General features: G+C 43.9%; 1 protein-coding gene across 1 annotated transcript in view; it reads left to right on the top strand.

Annotated features, from left to right (window-relative positions):
• Positions 1 to 22,788, top strand: part of LOC119809467 (collagen alpha-4(VI) chain-like) — a 97,591-nt gene that overhangs the window by 29,114 nt on the left and 45,689 nt on the right. Inside the window, exons 13-18 of the mRNA XM_038322272.1 lie at positions 3,212 to 3,283; positions 5,560 to 5,586; positions 6,887 to 6,931; positions 10,547 to 10,600; positions 11,847 to 11,909; positions 12,244 to 12,309. Of these exons, the coding sequence (XP_038178200.1) occupies positions 3,212 to 3,283; positions 5,560 to 5,586; positions 6,887 to 6,931; positions 10,547 to 10,600; positions 11,847 to 11,909; positions 12,244 to 12,309 (327 nt within the window). The remainder of the gene's footprint in view (positions 1 to 3,211; positions 3,284 to 5,559; positions 5,587 to 6,886; positions 6,932 to 10,546; positions 10,601 to 11,846; positions 11,910 to 12,243; positions 12,310 to 22,788) is intronic.

Raw genomic sequence — 22,788 nt, 5'->3', positions numbered from 1 at the left:
ACTATCTGTGTGTCTCTTCCCTCTGCCTTATACTTGGGAAAGAATGAGAGTTAAAAACAGAAAATGGAATGCTGTTCCACTTAGCCCGTTGTGCCCCACGGAGAAGGAGAGAGACAGCACTTACAGCTTCCAAAGACTTTACTAACTCACCACATAAGCAGTCAGTGATGATCAGGGCTGCATGACAAGGGCTCTGGAGCCTCGTTTCTCCTGAGCAGAGACAGAAGCAAGGGTTATTAGCACAAACCCACAACACATTTGCTGCCAAGTTACAGTTACAATTTTCACCAACCAGGAATCAAATTTTAGGGACTTTTCCTTGTGTGTTCCATACAACGCAAGCCTTTCAGTCCAACCAGTCAGATTCGTTTGTTCCTCCTGGGGTCAGGAGCAGCCATAATGTTTCTAGAGAGCTCAAGATGCATAACGGCTGCTTCTATGGTTTAGGGAGGAGGGTGGTCAGTATTGGAAAGTTCCCAGCTCCCCTAGGACTTGGGAACCTGAACTCTATTCCACCCTACAGGTGAAATGGAGTCTGAAGTCAAAATGGCAGTACTCAGGCCAAGGTGCTTTTGCCTGTTCCCTTCAGTGTAACTGGGAAAAAAAAAAAACCTTTGTGAACTACTGTACATACAAACATAGATATTTTCTTTGCTCCAACTGTTTTTTTTTTAAATTATTTTATTTGCCAGAAGATGTGTCTACATACTATATACGTAGCTGGTACCCAAAGAAGTCAGAAAAGGGTGTCAGATACTCTGGAACTGGAGTTATAGGCAGTTGTGAGCTGCCATGTGGGTGTTGGGAACTGAACCTGGGTCCTCTGGAAGAGCAGTCAGTGCTTTTTAACCATTGAGCCATCCATCCTTCCCTCTAGCTGCTGCTATTCTGAATACCTACACTGTCTGAATGTAGAAGCTAAGCATAAATTAAAGAAAGAATATAGCTGCCAAGACATGTGTAAACCAACCTACTTTGCAGTTTTGGGAGACTTGCTCAACCCTCCTTCCCTTTTTTTCAGTAAGCACAGCCTTACTGAACACGAGTTCTTGCTCTTTCATTTAAATAACAGAAATATTCCTTCTATTTTTCGATGATGTTTAAAATGTCCTGTGCTATTTTTTGTACCTGTGGGGTGGGTCAATGAGTGAGCATGTGTGTGTCACGTGGAGGTCTCTTTTGGGAGTGGGATCTCATCTTCCATCTTGAGGCAGAATCTCTCTTGTTTATACTTAGGCCAACTGGCTTGGAAGCTTCCAGACAATTCTATGCCTCCCATCTTCCTACATGAGTGCTAGGATCATACCACAGCTCCGGCTTTTTAACGTGGGTGCTAGGGACTCCGCTCATCACATTGGCACATCAGGTTCCCTTGCCCACTGAGTCATCTCTCCAACCTTCTTTTATGTTTAATGCAATTTCTTACAAGAGAAGATGATTTCATTGTGTGTTGTCCTCTGAACAGTTTTTTTTTTTTTTTTTTTTTGGTTTTTCAAGACAGGGTTTCTCTGTAGCTTTACAGCCTGTCCTGGAGCTAGCTCTTGTAGACCAGGCTGGTCTCGAACTCACAGAGATCCTCCTGCCTCTGCCTCCCGAGTGCTGGGATTAAAGGCGTGTGCCACCACTGCCCGGCTTGAACAGTTCTTAATATTGTTTTTTTTTTCTTCCTAAAAATGGGTAGCTTTTCCTGCTCAGTGCCAGAGATATCTCTGTAGGTGGGATGCAGTCAGAGGCGCGAGCACGCATTTGTAGACTCAAGCAGAACGTGTCTCGGGAATGATTTATTCACCCAGATGTTTTCTGTTAGTAACTCATCACGCCTCTCCTGAGCCCACCCTCCAACCCAAGCACGTAATACATCCTGAGACTGGGAGGATGGCTCAGCGGGTAAAGCCCTTGCTGTGCAGTCTTGAGGACCTGAGTCTGGATCCCACAACTCACATAGGCTGCATATATAGCAGTGTGTGAACCTGATCTCCCACGACTTGGATGCAGCTAAGAACAGGAAACTGTGTGTCGAACAAGGTGAAAGGCAAGTCTGTCCTTCTGACTTCCACACCCGGCCATGGGCCAGATGTGCTTCACTCACACATAAACACACGCACACGTGAACACACACACGCGCACATGCACAAGATTGAAATAAAAATTGTTATGTTCATTGACTTTGTGGGTGAGAAAATCAAAAAGGGCTCAAAGGCCAGTTGTTCCTCCACGTTTGGGGTTCCAACTGGGCTGATGAGAACTTCTGGGGCTCTAGAGACTGAATTGGAGGACCCATTGCTGGGGTGGTATCTTCTCTTTTGTGCCTGGCATCTCTGCTGGAACGCTGGATGGACACAAACCTCAAAATATAGCAGGAGATTTAATATATTTTTAAAAAGTGGGCTGGTGAGGTGGCTCAGCTGGTGTGAGTGCTTGCCATGCGAGCCTGGCAGCCTGTGTTTGTCCCCTGAAACCCACAGTGGAAAGAGAGAACCAACTCCTGCAAGGGGCACCCAGACTTACACACATTTGCTGTAGTACCTTGCACCCGTATACACACATGCTTATGTACACACGCCCTTGCTCCTGTACACATGCATGCTTATATACACACGCATGTACACACAAGCGCATGTATACACACATGTGCCAATAATAATAAACTGCAAAATATTAGAAAACATCTACCAGTCTTGGTGGTATGTACTTATAATCTCAGTCCTTGGGTGGAGGCAGCAGGATCACAAGTTCAGAGCTAGCCTGGGCTATATAGCAAGACCCTGTCTCAAACTAACAAACCCAAAACCTAAGAGAAATACAAAGTTGATTTCCCAAATACTATAAGGACAGTAAGGGAACAATTGGGTGATCTCAACAGGAAAAATTGCTGAGGCGAGGCAGTAACCTCAGGGACAAGAAGGGAGTCACTGATAAGAAAATGTTAAACAATAGTTTATTCCCCATGAGACCACAGTTTGAGATATCTGAAGGAGATGCTAGTCACATCTGAAGTTTGCATTATTTTCTCATTTGGGAGCTCAGCTTGGCCAGATGATGAGTTTATAATCTGATGACCTTGTAGGTTCTATCTGGTCAGGTGTTTGAAGATATGAAACTCTAGGGACCCTCTATGTTCCAGCCCTGTGCCGGGCATCCCTGCCAGTTAGAATTGCTTTGGTGGGCATGGAGATAGCTAATTAGTATCTTCCTACGTTTTTCTTCACAGGGACAAAGAGGCCCCCGGGGTCTTCCTGGATTTCGAGGTGAGGACGGGTGTCCAGGTGTGAGAGGTCTTAAGGTGAGTGTGCCCTTAACTTTGAGATTCTTGGCCTTTCAGAATTTTGTCCCTTGCGTTGGAGAAAGATCTTAATTCCTCACCACAGCTATAGAATCTCAACTCCTAAGAATGAAGATTGCCTGAAGGAAAACCTGTAGCCTTTGCAGAGAGGCGGTTCCAGGAGACCCCAGGAGTGATGTGAGGATGTAAGGGAAAGTGACCTAAAAAGACAAAATCAGTTAGATTCCGTGCTGTGGGCAGAGCAGGCCCATGACAGGAGCTCTGGTGGTTAGTGGTGAACAGGGAGCCTGAGCCATATCCACTCAGACACAAGAGACCTGGTGATCCTACTCCAAATCCCCAGGAAGGGGTATGGGACTGGTCCCAAGAAGCTTTAATTCCTTAGTACTTTGGTACTGCATTTGGGGAGAGCAGGCTCTGGTTCCAGAAAAGAAAAGACTCTCAAGACAAGAGTTGAGCGTTGCTGGTAGTAGGAAGGTGGGCTTGGAATCCCGAATTTGAACATCTAAGGGAAGATGAGCAGAATGCCCTCTTTGAAATGCCTGCTCTAAGTGGCTTCTGAAGCTTCCAGGATTGGAGGGTCTCCTTCAATAAGCTCAGAAGAAATATCTACAACATGAAAGTCTAAAGAGAGCTTCCCCAGGCACACTGATTGTGTCCCCCATGTGCCACCAAGGTGTTCTTTCAGTGACCCTGTCCTGTTGTTCCCAGAAGCCTCTGCATGCTTGTCACCCAGTGTGTCCTCAACTATCTGAGAAATATTATCATAATAAATGTAAGTGGCAGGCCACTGCTGCTCCCTGTCCCCCCTGCTATGCAAGAATTTCAAGGTGCTGTTTGTACCAGGTGTAGGAAGTGGGGGAGGCTAGTAGTAATTCTTTGAGACATGTTACATTCAACTGGAGAGACAGGCAACTTCATTTGATCTAATAATTATATTTTCTTCAAACTGAAGTGACATGACTTCGTAAATAAATCGAGAGTTAAAAAATTCATCAAGCCCATTTTCCCCTCCCTCTCTCTCTTTCCCTCCCTCCCTCGCTCCCATCCCTCCCTCCTCGCTCCCTCCTTCCCTCCCTTGCTCCCTCCCTCCCTTGCTCACCCCCTCCCTCACTCCCTCCCTCCCTCGCTCCCTCCCTCCCTCGCTCCCTCCCTTCTTCCCCTCTCCCTTTCTCCCTTTCTCTCTCCAGTACATGGAGCTATACCTAGGGTCTCATTTGAGCTAAGCAAATCCCCAGCCTTCAGTCCTTTTTTATCTTAGTTTTGATTAATATGTAAGAATTGCATATATGAATGAATACAGTGATTTATTTCAGTAGCTGCACATAGAATGCAGCAGCTGAATCCAAGCTCCTCCCTCTTCTGCTCTGCCCATTGTGGAATATTACTTTAACTAGGGAAACATGTTACATTTGTTTCTGCTGCCTTTGTTAGCGATGTAAAAATGTGTTACACTTGTGTAATCAGGTAAAGATATGTTTCATTTGGTTCACCTTGCCTGCCTAAGGCACCTGATTGGTCTAATAAAAGCTGAACAGCTACCAGCTAGGCAGAGAGAGGGTTATGTGGGACTGGCGGGCAGAGAGAATAAGTAAGGAGAAATCTTGGCTCGGAGAAGAAGAGACGGGAGAACTGAGGGAGAAAGAGAGGGACATGTCTGGGGCCAGAAACGAGGGCAGCCATCAGTCAACCAGACAGGAGAAGCAGTGAAAGTTAGATAGACAGAAAGAAAGAAAGTAAAAAGCCCCGAGGCAAAATGTAGATAAAGAGAAACAGGTTAAGTTATAAGAGTTGGCAAGAAATGTGCCTAACTAAGGCTGAGCATTCAATAACTAATTAGTCTCTGTGTCATGATTTGGGAACTGGTGGTGGCCCAAAAGAAGCCTGCTATGCACACCCATTGCCTCTGCATCCTCTAGTGATCAGTATTCTACATTTGGGTTGACTTTCTATTTTTACTTTTCAAAACTATAAATGTGTTACTAGTCTTTTTGTGTGTCTAGCTTATCTCATTTAACACCAATGCCTTCCAGTTTCAAATGGACAGAATGCTTCCTTTTTTTCTTTTTTAATGATTGAGAAACATCCCATTGTGTATCTGTATCACATAAAAAAATCCATTCCTCCATTGATGGGTCCTAGGCTGCCTTCCTACCTGGGCTATTGTGAACATTGTCATAGTAAACACAGACATGTAAGTATGTTTTGGGCCATGGTAGCTTCACTTTTGGATCTGTGTACACAGCTGAATTATTTTTATTTCTTCCTGACTTCAGGGAGCAAGAGGATTTTCAGGAGAGAAGGTAGGACCACCTTCCCTTTTCTTTCCCTGGCTGGCAGCTTCCCTGGGAAACACAGTACCAAGTTCATGCCCTGTTCTATGGCTTCAGTGTGAAATGCCAAATTCTTAGACCAAGGAGGTTAGACTTGTCTTCCCAACTGACTGCCTGGCTGATGGGCTGACTTCTAAGACAGATATTTAAGCGCATATAGATTGTGACATATATTGCTATTTCCAACTCTGTAGTAATGAACTACCATATCTATCGCATGATGGTCTAAAAGAGTTGGTTCTGGTCCAAGGTGTGGTGGGGAGAGTGGGGTCACAGGCACATATGGGGAAGGGGTGATACTTTGGTGTGGTCACAATAAATGAGTAACTTTGTATCCAGATTCAGAATCAAAGTATCTATTGTTGGCTTATTTGCTCTAGAAATATACATGGCCCCCACTTTGTGTTCCCCTTGTTACCATGGAATAGAGTTACAAATGGTAAGACAGACCTGGGCTCAGGCTGATCTTACTTATGCATTCTAGAACCTCTCCATACATCCTGTGACCTGGGGCAAAGGTGATCACATCAGGTCCAATTCAAGAGCTTGCTAGATGTGTTTATTGTCATATGCTAATTCAATTTACTCGGGTTTTAAAAAAGAACTCTTTAAACTTGATTTCTGGGGTAGGACAATAGTATCAAACCCATCTTTTAGATGTGTGGCATGGGTTCATTTGGTTTATGAAATTCTGACAGTTTTCTTCAAAAGATGCTGTCTCTGTCTTTTCTGTCTCTCTGTGTCTATCTGTCTGTCTGTCTCTCCATCTCTCCTTCTCTCTTTCTCTCTCTCTCTCTGTGTTATGTTTTTAGACAGGGTCTCACCTATAGCCTAGCCTGGCTGAACTCTTAATCCTTTTGCTCCAGACTCCTGAGTGCTGAGATTACAGGTGTGGGCCATACCAGCTACAAACGTCATTTTTAGAATGTGACATTGACAAAGGGCTTGCTCACTTTCAGTGCTGAGTTGCAAGAGTCTTTCTTACCCTTTCTTACCACAATTGTGTGTCCCCCCCTTGCTGTTTTTTATACATCTTTCTCTTCCTCTTGCTCCCTTCCTAGTCCCTCTCCCCCTACTTCTGCATGGAACCATCTGGGAAAGCAATAAGGACCATTTTGGAGAAGACCAAATTGTTACTTTTTAATAATTGGGTGTGGTGTTAACATTGTTTCAGAAGCTCTGTGCTCTTGTTAGCTGAAAAAGAAATTAACATAGAAGAAACCCTCTATCCCTTGGTCTCTTGTCTAACTTCTGCCCTTTATTCCCACAGGGCAGTCCTGGTGAGGAAGGTGCTCGGGGCTTAGATGGAGAACAGGTATGAAATTCTCTTGCTTTATATTTTCTGCCCATTACTCTGGCTCTATCTGTCTGTCTATCTATCCATGTGTCATCTATCTCTCTGATTAATTGTGTATCTGTGTGCACACATGCATTCCTGTGTGCTAACCACTGCACATACATGGAGACCAGAGGTCAGGTTGTAGAAGTTGGTTTTCTTTTTTGACCTTGTGGGACCTAGGGATTGAATTCTAATAGTCAGGCTTGGCAACAAAAGCCTTTACCTGCTAAGTTATCTTGTCATGTCCTTATTTATGTATGTATGTATGTATGTATGTATTTATTTACTGAGATGGGGTCTCCCTGTGTAGTTATGGCTGGTCTGGAACCTGCTATATAGACTAAACTGGCCATGAACTCAGAGATCCACCTGCTTTGCCTCCTTAGCACTGGGATTAAACATGTCTTCTCAGTGACCACTTTCATGTCATTAAACTTCCCCTCTCATTTCCAAGGAAACATCTCATGTCCATTTTAAGTTAATTATATACAACTTTGCAAGAGTGATTTTTTTTTTAAGTTTTGAAAACTTTGTTTATTGTCAGATTGGACTGAAAAACAGCATTTGACCCTTAAAATTTTTAAAATAATTTTATCACACACACACACATGCACACACACACACACACAATATGTACTTTGATCATCTATCCCTATTATCTTATCACCCCCATTCTACTGAACCCCAAATCTTTCCAAGTCCTCTTCCTATTTTCATGTCATTTTGTTTGTGGTTCACTGCTTTTAGTTAAAGCTGGCTTAACTAAACATGAGTGTGTGTGTGTGTGTGTGTGTGTGTGTGTGTATTTATTCAAGCAGGGTAGCTTACCAATGGCTATCACACTAAGGACTAGACTCCCATCTCTCAGCCACCATTAACCAAACAGCTTCTCGGGGCAGGATGTGGTCTCTCCATTCCGCGATGGAATGCTGATAGTCCCAGCCTTGTGCACGCAGCCGCTGCTACTGTGAGTTGACGGGGCAGCGGCCACGCTGTGTCCAGAAGACAGCCTTCCATGCGCTCCTCACCGTCTCTTGCCTCTCACGTTCTATCTGCCTCCTCTTCCACAGTGGTCCCAGAGCCTCAGAGCGAAATGTAATCTTTTATTTCATAGATTTCATAATATATGTTAAAAGAATTTAAGTTAGTATGTAAAAATTATGGTGTCTTCATATGTCAGGGCCAGGATCCTTTGTTCTTTTCATCTCCTTCTCCCTTTCTTCCTCCTCCTGCCTCTTTCTTCCCCTTCTCCATCACAAATAGTTCCCGCTTCTGCTCTCCTATTAGTCTGGTGTATGTACTCTTAAAGCAAGGACAGCCCTTCCCGACTAGTCATTTTAACGTGCACATTTGACAGCGTCCTCTTCTCTCTATCCGAGGGCCCTTGACTTTAGTCAGTCCCTTCCCAGACTGCCTAGCATTGTCTTGAATTTCATTTCCATCTTCTGTTTTGTTAAATTTCAGCAATTAGACATTTTTCTTTTCTGCTAAAGATTTATACTTGTGTGCATGCGTGAACATATGCCCCTGTGTGAAGGTGTCTGTGGAGGCCAGGAGAGGGTGTTGCATTCCTGATAGCTGGAGTTACAGGCTGTTGTGAGCTACCCTGTGGGTCCTGGGAACTGATCACAGGTCCTGAGGCAGAGCAGCCACTTCTCTTAACCACCAAGCATCTTTCTAGCCCCAGACTTTATTGTTAATACTGTTTTAAAAAGCTGACATTCTCTTAGCTTTCCTCCCATATTTATTAGCACCAGAGATAATCTTCCTTTAAACAGTTAATATCTTCAAAAAAAGAAAACATGAAATAATCTCATTTCTTTTGCCTAAGATACTCCTTGCAGAGTTTCCTTTAATGGGGGTCATGGTCATTGTAAATTCCCTTGGCTTTTGTTTCTCTGATATCTCTTTGTTTTAGGTTTTTTTCTCCCACAAAGGATATCTCACTGAGTAAACAAATTTGTTCTGAGTGTTATCCCTTCTCAGAACTTTGAGAATGTCATTTCTTAGTCTCTGGCTTCTTTTGCCTTGGATCTTTCATTATTACTGTTTAGAAGCTATCTGTCAAAATAATTATTTCTTGCAAGCAACATTTCAAAAATATATATCAGGCTGCATAAAAAATCCCATTGCTGTTAGTTTTGGCAGTTTTAATATGATGTATCCAGCTGTACGTTTCTTTCTATTTATTGTCCTTGGAACTTGTTAAGCTTTTAGATCTATTTATGCCTTCTACAGAGCTTAGAAAATCTGTAGAAAGTCACCCCATTGAAAGTTTTAGCTTTTGTGTTGTGGTCAGCTTCCCATCACATAATGAAATACCCAAAATAATTTATCTATAAAGAGAAATGGCTTATTTCCGCTCATGGTTTTAAGATTCAAGTCCACGTTGGGTAGATCCACTCTTAAGTTTCTGATGGGGGAGGCACAAAAGACCATGCTGGGGAGACTGTCATGGAGAGTTCTGCTCACTTTGTGACTGGAAGAAGGAGAAAAAGAAGAAAGGACAGGGGTCCCAGGGTTCCTCTCAAGGGCTCAATCTAGTGGCCTGAGGACCTCCCCCAAAGCCCTACTCCTGAAGTTCCACAGCGTCTTTCAGCACTAACACAATGGGGCTGAGACTGAACATGTAGACCTGGGGAGACATTAAAGACAACATACAGCACCTGTTTCCCTGTTGCAGTGGCTCTCAACCTGTAGGTCACGACCCCTTGAGGGTTGAATGACTCTTCCACAGGGTTCACCCAAGACCATCAGAAAACACACAGAGTTACATTACAGTTCATAACAGTAACAAAATTATTTAGTTATGAAGTAGCAACAAAAATTATTTTATGGTTGGGGGGGTCACCACAACATAAAGAACTGCATTGAAGGGTCACAGCATTAGGAAGGTGGAGAACCACTTCTCTATTCTGACTTTATGGATATCTAACTAGAAATGTATGAGAAATTCCCGTTTTGTCCTCAACTCTCTCAATCACCTTTCCGCATTTTCTTTTTGAGCTCCATTCCATATAATTGCTCCTCCTCCTTCTCCTCTTTCTTCGCCTTCCTCTTCCTCCTTCTCCCCACAACCAAAAGAGTCTCACTGCGTAGGCCTGACTGGCCTGTAACTTGTTATATAGACCAGGTTGGCCTTGAATCCACAGAGATCAGCCTGCTTCCCCAGTGCTGAGATCAGCAATGAGAGCCACCGCTCACACTTTGGTTTCTAACTACTTATTTTGTACTTCATTCACTTCTGTTTTGTTTTCTTTTCTATTTAAGACATCAGCTGAATTTTAAGTTCACTTGTATTTTTCAGCTCAAGAAGTTCTATATGATTCTCCTAAAATCCCATCTGTATCCTGATTTTTTCTTCATCGAGAGCCCTAAGCATTTCCTCTTATTTCTCATCTTATTAATGACATAAGAGTTGTTTTAATTCATCTGGTATTTGTGAAGGCTCCTCAGAGCCCTGATCTGTCCTATTGTCAATAGTGCTAAAGCACCTCTCCTCCCACTCCTGGCTGGAGTGTAAAACTACCTGAAGAAAGCTTCCAGAGTGACCGAGAGGATAAATATTCCTTGCATATTTATTTTTCTTAGGGTGATCGTGGAGCCGCAGGGCCGTCTGGAGAGAAAGGGAGCAGAGGCAGCCGGGTAAAGTATGCGCGTGTCTTCACTCTGTCGTATGGCTAATGTGCACACCGACACCAGCAGTTTAGGCTGTGGGAAGGAGGTGTCTGGTGGTTTTACTTGACACCAAGGGTGAAAGGCAGCTCATGTTAGATGACCCTTTGAAAGCGTTCCTCGGGACCTGAAGGACAGAGACGAAGCAAGTTGTGTGAATCTAGGACCTGTGCTTTGTACCGTGAGCTTGTCACCCTGTGATCATAAGCTTCTCATGGGACCCTGGCACTGATGACGTGGTCTCTCACCAGGACCCTTTGGCTTCAGTTCAGATGTGTCCCTCCAGCCACACTGTACCACCCTCTGCCTCCATAACATTCCTCCTGCTTGCCTGCCTCTGTGGCTTTGCCCGTATTGGGTGCCATTCCACACCACACCTTTTCCATGATTACATCTTCAGTGGTCATTTGAATATTAACTTGTCTTTAACTCTCTAGTTCCCTTTCCTTCCTTTCCATAATAGTTTTCTTGATGTTATGTGAGGCTTTACTGGGGAGATGTGAGCCAATGCTTCCTTCCCCCTGATGGAAACCAAGGACCAACCAAAGTAACTATTCTCCCAAGTTCAGCTTGGTTAAAATGATGAGTTCCTTGGGGTTACTTGCAAGTGTCTGATTGAATGGTTATTTAGGGGGTATGCATGACACAAAAAAAGGTATCACTAAAAAGGCCACCAGAGCATGGGTGGTGACTCACAGAACCTGGAATCCTGAACTCCATGCATGACTGGCAGACAGCTGGACAGGTCAGGTTGCAGAGTCTCTTCAGGCAGTTAGCTGGTTAGAGCGTTTCCTCTCTTCATGTTCTTTACTGCCTCCATAACCTGGGGGAAGCCTTGTGAGTCTTAGATGTTTCAGGAACTTCCTGAGACTTCTGAGTTGATTGTGTCCTGAATCTAAGGTAGCTTCCTCCAGGATAAAATGTTTGAGCTAAGGGTAGTTGCTACACAACACTCCACTATGCCAGTTTGTAGGGATCCCTCTTTTCTTTATGTCTTTGATAGGCATTACTTACTGTCTCCTGTCCTACTTTTAGTTCTCTATAGGAGAAGGGAGGTATCTGCTTCCTGTATCTCACCTCCTCCATTCTGTGCCCATGGCAGACATTATTAAATTGCTCTTGAGAGCTGCTCCCCAGTTCTCTTTTTACACCTTTGTGAGCATTCAGTGATTTTATAATGTGGTTCACTTTTCATTTTTTCCCTTTGTGATTTAAGGGTTTGACTGGACTGCCCGGACAAGTTGGACATCGTGGGGAGCCTGGACTGAGCGGCGATCCCGTAAGTAAAGGCTGCGGGTTTTCTGTGCAGAGGCAAAGGCTGATCTAGTGTTGGTTAATGAGGTGCCAGCTCAGTCTGTCTTTATGGCATTGTGGCAAGCTAGAGATCTGAGAGGCACGCCGAGAGGATCCTGCTGTGGAAAGAGGGTGGGGCTTTACTTGGCTCGGGTGTTTGTGATTATTGAGTAAACAGGACTGGGTAATATAAGGGTCCTTCTTGGTTCTCTCTTCCCTTCTTCTCTTCTTTCTCCTTCTCCATTCTCACCTAGTGCTACAAATGGAACCCAGAGCCTTGTGCATGCTCTGTAGTTACTCTGCTACTTTTGTTTCCTCAGGGGGATCCTGGATTTGATAATTTCACCCAAGGCCCCAAGGGAGAGAAGGGAAGGCGTGGACGTCAGGTAAGATGGATGCAGTTTGCATGTGGGGACTAACACAGAGAGCAATGACTATATTCATTTCAGAACACTTGGACATGTTGGTTGAATCCAACAGGACAGCAGAGAGCAAAGCCACAGCAGGACCCTCACTCTCCAGCACACAGGCACCCTGGCTGCCAACCTCCAGGGGCTTCCTTGTCCTTGAGTTCTAGTCCAACCATTTCTTTTCCCTACAAAAGTCCCTGCCCCCTCACTCTATGCTAATAGCATTGTAAAGGTGATCTTAAACCTCTTCCAGCTTTGGTTTCGTTCCTAAAATGAAAGCATCAGACTTAGAGAGGTCCAGACTCTTCTCTATCTTGAATTTCCCTGCTCCTGGAGGGCTGTGTTGATTTAAATGTCCTTATGCAGTTGCTTTGATTTCCATCCTAGCCAGAGCTGACTGGTGTGAACTGGGCAGTAGACAGTGGTAAAGATGGGATGCCCACCTCATCCTGGAGACTGGACCCGTCACGACAGAAAACATTGCAGAGGGAAGAGAGACTGGTTAGCCTGACGGATGCTAGTGTCTTACAAGGCAGCCTTAGATTTTTATGTCTCAGACATTAAAATGCATGATCCTGAAAAATGACTAAGATAACAAGGATATCAGTTCTCACATCTCACCTCCCTAAATTCTGGTCAGAAGCAGATATTTGGGTTGGAAGGAGCCTTCATTTACTTGGAATTCCAACCTGGGATCCCTTGACAAACCCTAGGGCACTGGTTCCCCTCTTAGAGTGTGGTTAGCCAGAATTCGCGTTATGATGTCTAGGTCCCGAGTGAAACTCATCTTGGGACCGTCATTTTTATGTCACTGTGTGGGAAAAATTTTCATCCTGTCGTTCATTACAATTGTATTGAACAAATGAGTTGTTTCCCTCAGTGAGCTGAGATCAGAGAGCCCTGAGAATGGCCACGCTCTGAGATTGAGCTAAGCACACAGTGAGGAGTCACCCTTTTAACCCCTGGACCTCTGGATTCGCATCTGGAAGATGGGAAGGGTAGAGAAACCATCCGTCTGTGAGTCATTGGTTGTCATGGGAAGAAACGTCATGATTGCTGCGTAGCCACGGGACGCTCTAGCTGTTAGGAGGGGCCCCAGGCGTCTGAACACACTGTTCAGGGTGGTGACCACCACAGCTCCACAGCTGTAGTGAGGGCCTCATGACCACAGCTCCCGAAGGCCTCCATCCCTGAGTCGGCCTGTTAATCTTGACTCCATTCCTGTATTGTGTGTGGAACAGAAACTGCAACTGTTTCAGAGAGTGCCTTGTTCGACTGGATCTTGTGTTTCCCGTGGCTTCTCCTCCAACGCTGGGCTCAAGGAAGGGTGTTAATGAGATACGCTTTGACTAGACTCGTGACAGAAAATCACTTCTTTGCAAAAGCAGCGCATGTGGATCGTACAGTCTGCCCGCGATTAGAAGATAGACCTCCAGGGGGCAGGCTTTCCTCGCTAGTATTTCTGAGAGGCCCTGGGATCAGTGTCACAGTTAAGACTGGAAAATTCCTCTGTGAAACAGCGTTTCAAGCAAGCAGAGAAATTGTATTTTATACCTCGGATGGGGAAGGAGTGGAGAATTATTCCTGCAGGTCACGAGTGTGAAAGCGATCTCTCTCTCTCTCTCTCTCTCTCTCTCTCGTCTCCTCTCTCTCTCCTCCTCACCTCTCTCTCTCCTCTCTCTCTCTCTCTCTCTCTCTCTCTCTCTCTCTCTCTGTGCATATTCGTATATTCCCATGCATGTAGAGTCAGGGGTTGACACTGGGTATCTTCCTCAAAGCTGATCATGGATCAAGAGCAATACTTAGCTCCAATTATGATTTAAAATAATAAAAATGAGAATGGGAATGTGGCTCAGCTGGTAGAGAGCCTGTCTAGCACACACACAGCCCTAGTTTGAATCCTAATGTGCCCCAGCTGGGCGTGGTGGTGCATGCCTGTAAACCCAGCACTTTGGAGGTGTGGGCAGGAAGGTCAGAAGTTGAAGTTCATCCTTGGCTCCATATTGATTTCTAGGTCATCCATGTTATATACATGAGACCCTGTCTTAAAAAAAAGTAAAATATTGAGATAGTCAGCATCTAATGATAAGAGACCACTTACATACTTGATGTTACTTTCACATGGTGCAGTTCTGTTAGGCAATGAAACATAGCAAAGAGCACTTTTTATTTTTGTTGTTTGTTTTTGAGACGGCCTTACCATGTAGCCCAGATTAGCCAGATTAGCCAATTAACTCATTGGCTACCTTCCTGCCCTAGCTGTCTAAGTTCTGGAATTTTAGGCGTGAGCGCCATGCCTGGTTTTCTGCCGAGGGTCCAGTCTTCTGCATGTCTGGGAATGAGATGCAGAATTGGTGAAAAAACACACAGACTTCTGAGGGATAAAATCTTTCTTTTTAAAACGATTCTTTCTGTTGCCCGTTTTACTCTATTCTTTGTCCCTTCTGTTTTTCTACCCAGATGTTTCCCTGCTGCCTTTTCCCTGACATCTTCCTTCTACCCTCTTTATTTTTTCCCTTACAGCTTATATGCCCAGCACACTCTTTCAAGCAGTATAAAAATTACAGTGTGGCTGCATTCTATTTTTTAAGTGAATGATTACGATAAGTACAAGTAAAAAACAGCATATTTCCCATTTCCTTTACACGATTAAATATTTTACATATTACAGGTGAAATACAAATTATCCCAAGAACGCACATACAGTTAAACATTTATCTTTTAGACTTCTCATAGATCAGGCGCCTCGAAGCCATGACTGCTTCCATAGGCAGCAGTTTTTATAATTGCCAGAAAAGCAGGTTACTGGTTTCCCTTTTCTCATTTCAGGGCCCTGTCCAGTTATCTCAACTAACCATCCAATTCATTGTCTTCTAGTCACACGGAGTCAATTATTTAAAGCTTTGCTTTAGCTATGATGCACGCTGAAACCCGTGAAACACATTTTCCAAAATCAGAAAGAACTTGAGCTAACTCCTGGGACTCAATTGTTTTCCTTAATCATTAATCTAAACCATTGTCTGTAGGACTCCTCGAGAGAAACTCGTAAGCCCAAGCTGCATGGCCCTCTCTTGTTCCTATTGTCTAGACTCTGCAGCCTTTGCTTCATCGGGGCAGGGGCAACATCTTATCCTACCTTTAAATTTCTCTCTAAACTGACCCCTATCATAATCCTTTGCTACATTTGTTAGAAACTCGTCATCATCAAAATTCTATTTAAACTAGCACTATTATTGTATAAAATCTTTGCTTTAGTTAAACAGTACAGCTTAGGAGAGAGTCATCTTCATAATAATCCACGGATAAAAATGCCCGGTAGAACGGGGTATTTCTGTGAGATAGTCACACTACACTAAAGGTAGTGGGGATCCCCTGATACCACATAACATGCCAGAAAAAGGAGAAAAATGGCAGTGGCAAACATATAAAGGCACAGCAGGAGCCAGAGACTGGAGCTGAGCCCTTGGGTTCTCGCCTAGCCCATCAGTGCCTTGCATTCTGGTGGGCTGATCCCCTGAAGTCAGTTGCCACCTCCTGCTCCTCTGACATGGACACCAGCAGTTTTCTACATATTTTCCTTTCCACTCTCTCCTTTCTCCTTCCTCTCCCCATCCCCCTTTCTTTCTCCTGGGAATTAAAACCTGGACCTTGTGACAATAGGCAAGCCCTCTACTACTGAGCCGCATCTTCAGCCAGACAACTTTTCTCCTTATGGAAAACATCCATGGTATAGTAGTAAGTGAAAAAAACCAGGCTTGCAGGAGTGTATTCAACTCGTGACCAAACTTATGGTGAAAAAAAGTCAATACCTTTATCACCAGAATGTTATGCATTTCTTTCCCTTTGCATTCCGAGTTATTGTCATAGTCCATGAAGGTCTTGTATGACTTTTTATTTTGAAAAATTCCAGACCTATAGGAAAAAAATGTAACTGCAGGAATGAATAGCAACCATTACCGTATTTGCTTTATATCCGTGTATAGGTGTGTGTGCGCGTGTGTATGTATGTATGTATGTATGTATGTATGTATGTGTATGATGTTTTTGGAGTTACTTGAAGATCAATTGAAAGCATTACAGCACATTACCCATAGTATTCAACAGGCATAGTTTAAGAAAAAGGAAACCTCTCTATAGTAACACAATAGAGTACTCACACTACAGAAATGAAATATTTATACATTATTTTCTTTTTAAAAGTTTTAAAAATTGAAATAGAATTACATCATTGCCTCCGTCCTTTTCCTCCTTTCAGCCCCTCCCCACTACCCTTCCTCAAAATCCTCCCATGCCCCACCAACTCTCAAGCTGATAGCCTTTTTCTTTGATTATATTTGTTACATACATATTTATGTATGTGTATGCAGAAATACACACACACACACACACACAACCTTCTGAGTCCATTTTTGTTGTTTGTGCCACACATAAACAATATTGTTTTCTGCACAGGGCATGGTCACTTTTTTCTACTTTCCCCATGTCTTAGTTTGGGCTACGGTAACAGGACGCAGCAGACAGGTTGTATTAGACAGCATTTATTTTCACACCAGGCACTGGAAGACTTGGCACGCGACGAAGGCCCAGTTCCTCCTCCATGCATTGCCTTCTTGGCTGTCACCTCACAGACAGGGGGCTGGGGTGCACCAATCCCACCCTCAGGACCCAGCTCACCTCCCAGAGGCCCTATGCCCTATTCCTTCAGATTGGGGATTAAATTTGAACACGGTTCCTTTGGGGGAGCACTCTGATGGCTAGCTTTTATAGCAACGGAGGTACTGTGCAGACTGCTGGGGAGAAAGGTCATCGATGGTATTGCACAGAGCTGATCCCTGAATTTTGCAATACCAACTTGCCAAGTGAGATGCACTCACTGGTGCAAGATTGTCGTGAAGTGCAATATTGGAACTGTCACTCATGGAATGTTCTCTCAGCCTATTGTTGTTGTCAGGGCATCTTGCCTTTTTATTTTTCTTTAATCCCAGCAGTCAGCACGTTGCTCGTTTGCTTAAATGACATTGGCATTCCTGAGCAATTTTTTTTGCTACACATCCCCCAATTAGCACTTGTCTGATTATTTCTCTATATCTAGAGGCAGACTGATTCTTCCTTTTCAAAGTATGACTTAGTAATGCTATTCAGGAGTTTGGCTTGCTTTTGGTGATATCTGACCCCTTCATTAAGCTCATGTTCTCCAGCTTTCTCTATTGTGAGTATATTTTCCCTCTTTTCTAATAAATAAGTAGTTTGAGGAATGGCACTTGCTCCAGGACTGTGGCAGTCTTTTACCCAGTGGCTCCAGCATGGGTCCCAGTAATCATTTGACCATGCTGGTGGCAAAGTGCTGTCTGCTCTGAAAGTGAGGTGATACATCTTTCAGGAAAAAAAATCTTTGCTATGTACAGATCTATTATGAGAGGCTTTATTTAGTGTCTTCTCCCACATACAACCCACTTAAAAAAGAAGTTCACAGAAGCATTTACTACAAACTGTGAGGGTACGGGAAAGGTGTAGAGGAGAAAATTACAATATTTCCCGTAGCCGAGAGCACTAACATTCGATAGTAATCACTTCCCAGAGGAAGTCAGATAAGATCCCAGGGACTTGTTAAATGTGGTTTTGTGTGTAACATATGCATATTATATATTCATGTATGGGTGCACTGTGTGCATATGGGGGAAGGGAGAGGGAGAGCATGTGCATGCGCCATGGTACACATGTGATGGTCAGAGTACAACATGTGGGTCCTAGGGATCCAGCTCAGGTCGTCAGGTTTGGCAGCAAGCTCCCTTACCTGCCGAGCCATCTTGCCAGCTATCCAGAGATCCTGACTTGAGACAGGATCTCTTTGGTGGTTCTGGAGCTCACTGACTTGCTAAGCTGGCTGACCAGTGAGCTCTGGGGATCCATTTTGTCTTTGTCCCCCCAGCACTGGGTTTACAGATATGTGATTCTGCTTTTCTGTGGCTGCTGGGGTCCTAACCTTGGATCCTCATGTTATGTCTTAGGTGCTTTTTACCCACCGAGCCATCTCCCCAGTCCCTAGAAGTAGTGGGATCCATGAGAATGGAGTCTAAAGATGAGGTAGACTAAATTTTCATGCAGTAGCCAACTTTATTTAGAGCGTCAGGCAATTTATATTCTCAGAGTTAATCAAGGTCATATGACAGAGTTCACACGAGTTCAAACTGCCTACGATCACAGAACAAGCCTTGTTATCTGAATAGAGAGACAATGGACAACCTGAGTAATCCTGCTCTGTTTACACCTGGGAGGGGCACACAAACACAATCTAAGAACAAAGCTGTGTTTAGAAGGAGTGGAGGTCACAGGACTCTTGTTTTCTTACCAGCCCTCAGAACTCTCCTCACATAGCTCCATTCTGGGACAGTCTTTAGACACCTAGTATAGTATTTTTCTTTTCAAAAATGAGGAGTTGTCATTTGTCTTTATTTGGGATAAAATTATTCTTTTAAATAATTTGCCTTAAAAGAACAGGACCACACCACACAGTTTTCTACTTTATAAAGTTGAAGAAGATGATTTATCTTTGACTGTTTCACACTTGTGTGTAAGGTGTCTTGGCCATGTCCACTCCCAATTCTCCAAATCCTTCCCATCATGTGCCCTTCTTGCCTTCACGTCTTTTCCTCCTTGGATTTGTTGGAACCCACTGGTCCAGACAGTGCTACCGCTGGAGTGTTGACTGGCCTTGCTGGCGTGATCTCATGTGGGTAACAATGGCAGGCAGTGGGGTCAGGAGTGCAATGGTCATCTCGTATCCAGACGACATCCAGCATTTCCCCACACTTCTCTCTAGTCTCTGGCTCTTATATGCTTCCCACCCTTTTCTTCACTGCTGCCTGAATCTTAAGAGGGTTGACCTAGACAGTCGTGAGTCTCTGCGTTCATTGCTGTCCACTGTAGAAGAAGCTTCTCTGGTATGGCCAACAATAGGTATGTGGGTATAAGCAAAAGCAATTAGAGTACAGTTTGGCAACATTTCCAATTGGCAGAACAACAGTAGTAGGTTGCCTCTATGGCCTATGACCTCCATAGCCATGGACTTTTGACCAGGTTTACAGAGCCACTCATGGATTCCCTCCTGTGAAGGAGGCTTCAAATCTAACCAGGAAATGCTTGGTTATCCCCACAACCTTCATCCCAGTATTGCACCAGTGAACACTCTTACTTGACAGTTCAGAGGTCAATGCTATGTGTTACCTTTGATAACTTTTCCTCCCACAGTGCACTGCAGGGTAACTTTTGGCACTGTGAAAGCTAGGAACCAAGGGGGAAGTTTTTTTTTTTTTTCAGATCATTTCCTGCTTGAGTTCTCTATGCCTTGCAACCAAGGTGTGCTGTGTCTTTAGTAATAGGGCTTTATTGTCTGGTTCTGGTGCATGGTAAAGAGCAGCAGTAATAGTCTATGTTGTTTTGGTGGTTTCAAGGGCCTTTCTAACCAATAACTTGTAAGGATGTACCCCACACTCGACACTGAGATGTACATCTCATAACCCATGTCTTCTGGGGGAAGCACTGTGTCCAGACTCCTTTTTAAAATTTTTTTTATATAAACATTAGCTTACGAAGCAATTGGTTTTCATAGAGTTTTCATACAGCCAGCCTTAGTTTTGGTTAACGTACCTGCCTCTCCTCTCCTGTCCCTCTTGCCCCCATCCTTGCTTTAACCTTTAACCTGAATATTTTTCTTTTCTACTTTAATATTTATACCAACCCCCCTACCTCATAAGTACTTGATAAACTTAAAGTCAAACAGGTTTATTATTTGTGTTGATTTTAAGGGTCACCAAGAAATTATATAAAAAGTAAAAAAATTATAACAGTGTTTATTGTATGATACCACCTGAGTTTATGAAAACATACATTTATATCTTCTTGAGCATTCAGAAAAATTTTGGAATTTTACAAGAAGTAATTGGTTCCTAGTGTTTCTCTGTCTGAGTCACTGTTCTATTGCTATGAAGAGACACCACGACCAAGGCAATGCTTAGGAAAGGAAGCATTTAACAGGGTGCTTGCTTGCAGTTCCAGAGGGTTAGTCCATGTTCATCACAGCAGGAAGCAGACAGGCATGGTGTTGGAGCAGTAGCTGAGAGCCACCTCCTGATCCACAGACAGCAGGCAGAGGGAGCGAGAGAGACACTGGGCTTGGAATGGGCTTTTGAACTCTCAAAGCCCACTGCCAGTGACACACCTCCTCCAACAAGACCACACCCACTCCAGCAAGGCCACACCCACTCCAGCAAGGCCACACCCACTCCAGCAAGGCCACACCTCCTAATCCTTCCAAACAGTTCACCAAGTGGGGACTAAGCATTCAAATGAGGCTACGGGGGTCAGTTTCATTCAAACCACCACATTACCATAGAAGAATGAGTCTGAGATTTTCTTTCTAAGTTTGTATTCTTTCATTTTTATGTAGTGTTTGTGTGTTCTGTGCATGCACGCATGTGTGTTTCCATGCATGTGGGAGGCCCAACGCTGATATCAGGGATATTCCTAGATTGTTCTCCACCTTTGTCATTAGAGCAGGGTCTCTCGGAAGAACTCAGAGCTCACCAAATGCAACTAACTAGTCTAACTAACCTAGTTTCTTACTCTGGGGATCCCCTGTCTTTCTGAACCCTATAATTACTGGAGGACACCTCGGCCACCTGGCATTTACTTGGGTGCTGGTGTTCTGATCTCCTGTCCTCAAGTTTCCCTGGTCAACACTTATACATGGACCATCTCCCCATCCCCACAGTTGTGCATTGTTTTTTATCATGACACATTTAAAATTCCCTAAAAAAACATTTAAAAATAAACCTTGAATACTGGAGACTTGTCCGCGACTGGCCTTGACAAAATAGCTATCGCCAAGGTAGGGGTATGGGGATTAGAAATATTAGTAAAGAATACAAAGATGAGGAGCATGGAGAGATGGCTCAGAGGTTAAGAGCATTGCCTGCTCTTCAACGGTCCTGAGTTCGATTCCCAGCAACCCACATGGTGGCTCACAACCATCTCTACTGGGTCTGGTGCCCGCTTCTGGCGTGCAGGCATACACACAGACAGAATATTGTATACATAATAAATAAATAATGAATAAATAAATAAATATTAAAAAAAAGAATACAAAGAATGCACGTGAAAATAATAAAACAGAAACCATAGAACAGTAATGGAAGGACATTCCAGTGAATACTGACAATCATCCACGTTTTAATTTTCCATACACTTTTATACCCCAATACAAAAGGGGAAGAAGGACAACAAAAGACTTCTTTAACATGATACAAAGGACAACGGAAGAGTTAATTGCTTTAACCCTTTGAGGCATCAAAGTCATACATTCTGTTGTTTAGGCAGTGAAGACACCCTAGTCCAAATATCCTGAAGGCAGAGCCATTCCCCAGGTAACCTCGTCTTACAAAAGAAGGAGCAGAAGTACACTTGCTATTCTGACCATCTGTCAGGATGGAGATAGGCCTCACATTTTTGGGCCTCCACAAAGACTACAATGACGAGGAGTCGGCCATCCTGGAAAGGCAATTCCGAATAGAAAAGTCAAACTGAACAGGGTCTCCCAACCAGTGTACGCAGAGGACCAGTGCACAGCAGATGCTTCAGTGCATCTTTTGGGTGGTTTCTCCTCACAATGCTGCCATCTCAAGCGTGTGGACACCACTTTCATTTGTGTATTTTTATCATGTGATCTTAAACCAAAATCAGTACCTATTTAAATATTGAAAATAAATCAGTATTTAAAGTCCTTGAAATATTTAATGAAAAGATATAATGAGCTGGGCATGGTGGCTCACACCTGAAATCTCAACACTCAGGAGACTGAGGCAGAGGGTTGTAAGATCCCTGTGAATCTGTGTTAGGATGAGAATCTGTCTTAGTAATAGAAACAGAAACTAGATGTGATAGCACATGCCAGGAATCCCAATACTTGGTTGGCAGGAGGATCTGAACTTCAAGGTCAGCTTGAGCTACATGAGGACCCTGTGAGAGAGAAAGAGAGAGGACAGAGAGAGAGGAAAGAGACGAGAGAGAGAGAGAAGAGAGAGAGGACGAGAGACGAGAGCGAGAGAGAGAGAGATGAGAGAGGAGAGAGAAGAGAGAGAGGAGAGGAGAGAGAGAGGAGAGAGGAGAAAGAGAGAGAGAGGGAGAGAGAGAGAGAGAGAGAGAGAGAGAGAAGAGAGAGAGAGAGAGAGAGAGGAGAGAGTGAGAGAGGAGAGAGGAGAGAGAGAGAAAGGGAGAGAGGAGAGTGTCAGGAAAAATCTAAGATGAACCACTCCACCGGTGTACAGAAATTCAATCAGGCCTAATTAAACCAAATTAAAATGCCTATGTTTTATTAAATGCAGCACTATTGGGTAGCCAAGAGCATAGCAGAGGAGAAAGAAAACCAGGGAGCACATGCAAAGCCTGGAACCACATGTT

The sequence above is a fragment of the Arvicola amphibius genome, chromosome 3 (assembly GCF_903992535.2).
Source record: "Arvicola amphibius chromosome 3, mArvAmp1.2, whole genome shotgun sequence".
Taxonomy (NCBI): Eukaryota; Metazoa; Chordata; class Mammalia; order Rodentia; family Cricetidae; genus Arvicola; species Arvicola amphibius.
Note: the sequence above shows the minus strand (reverse complement) of the source record. Positions and strands in the feature narration are given on the sequence as shown.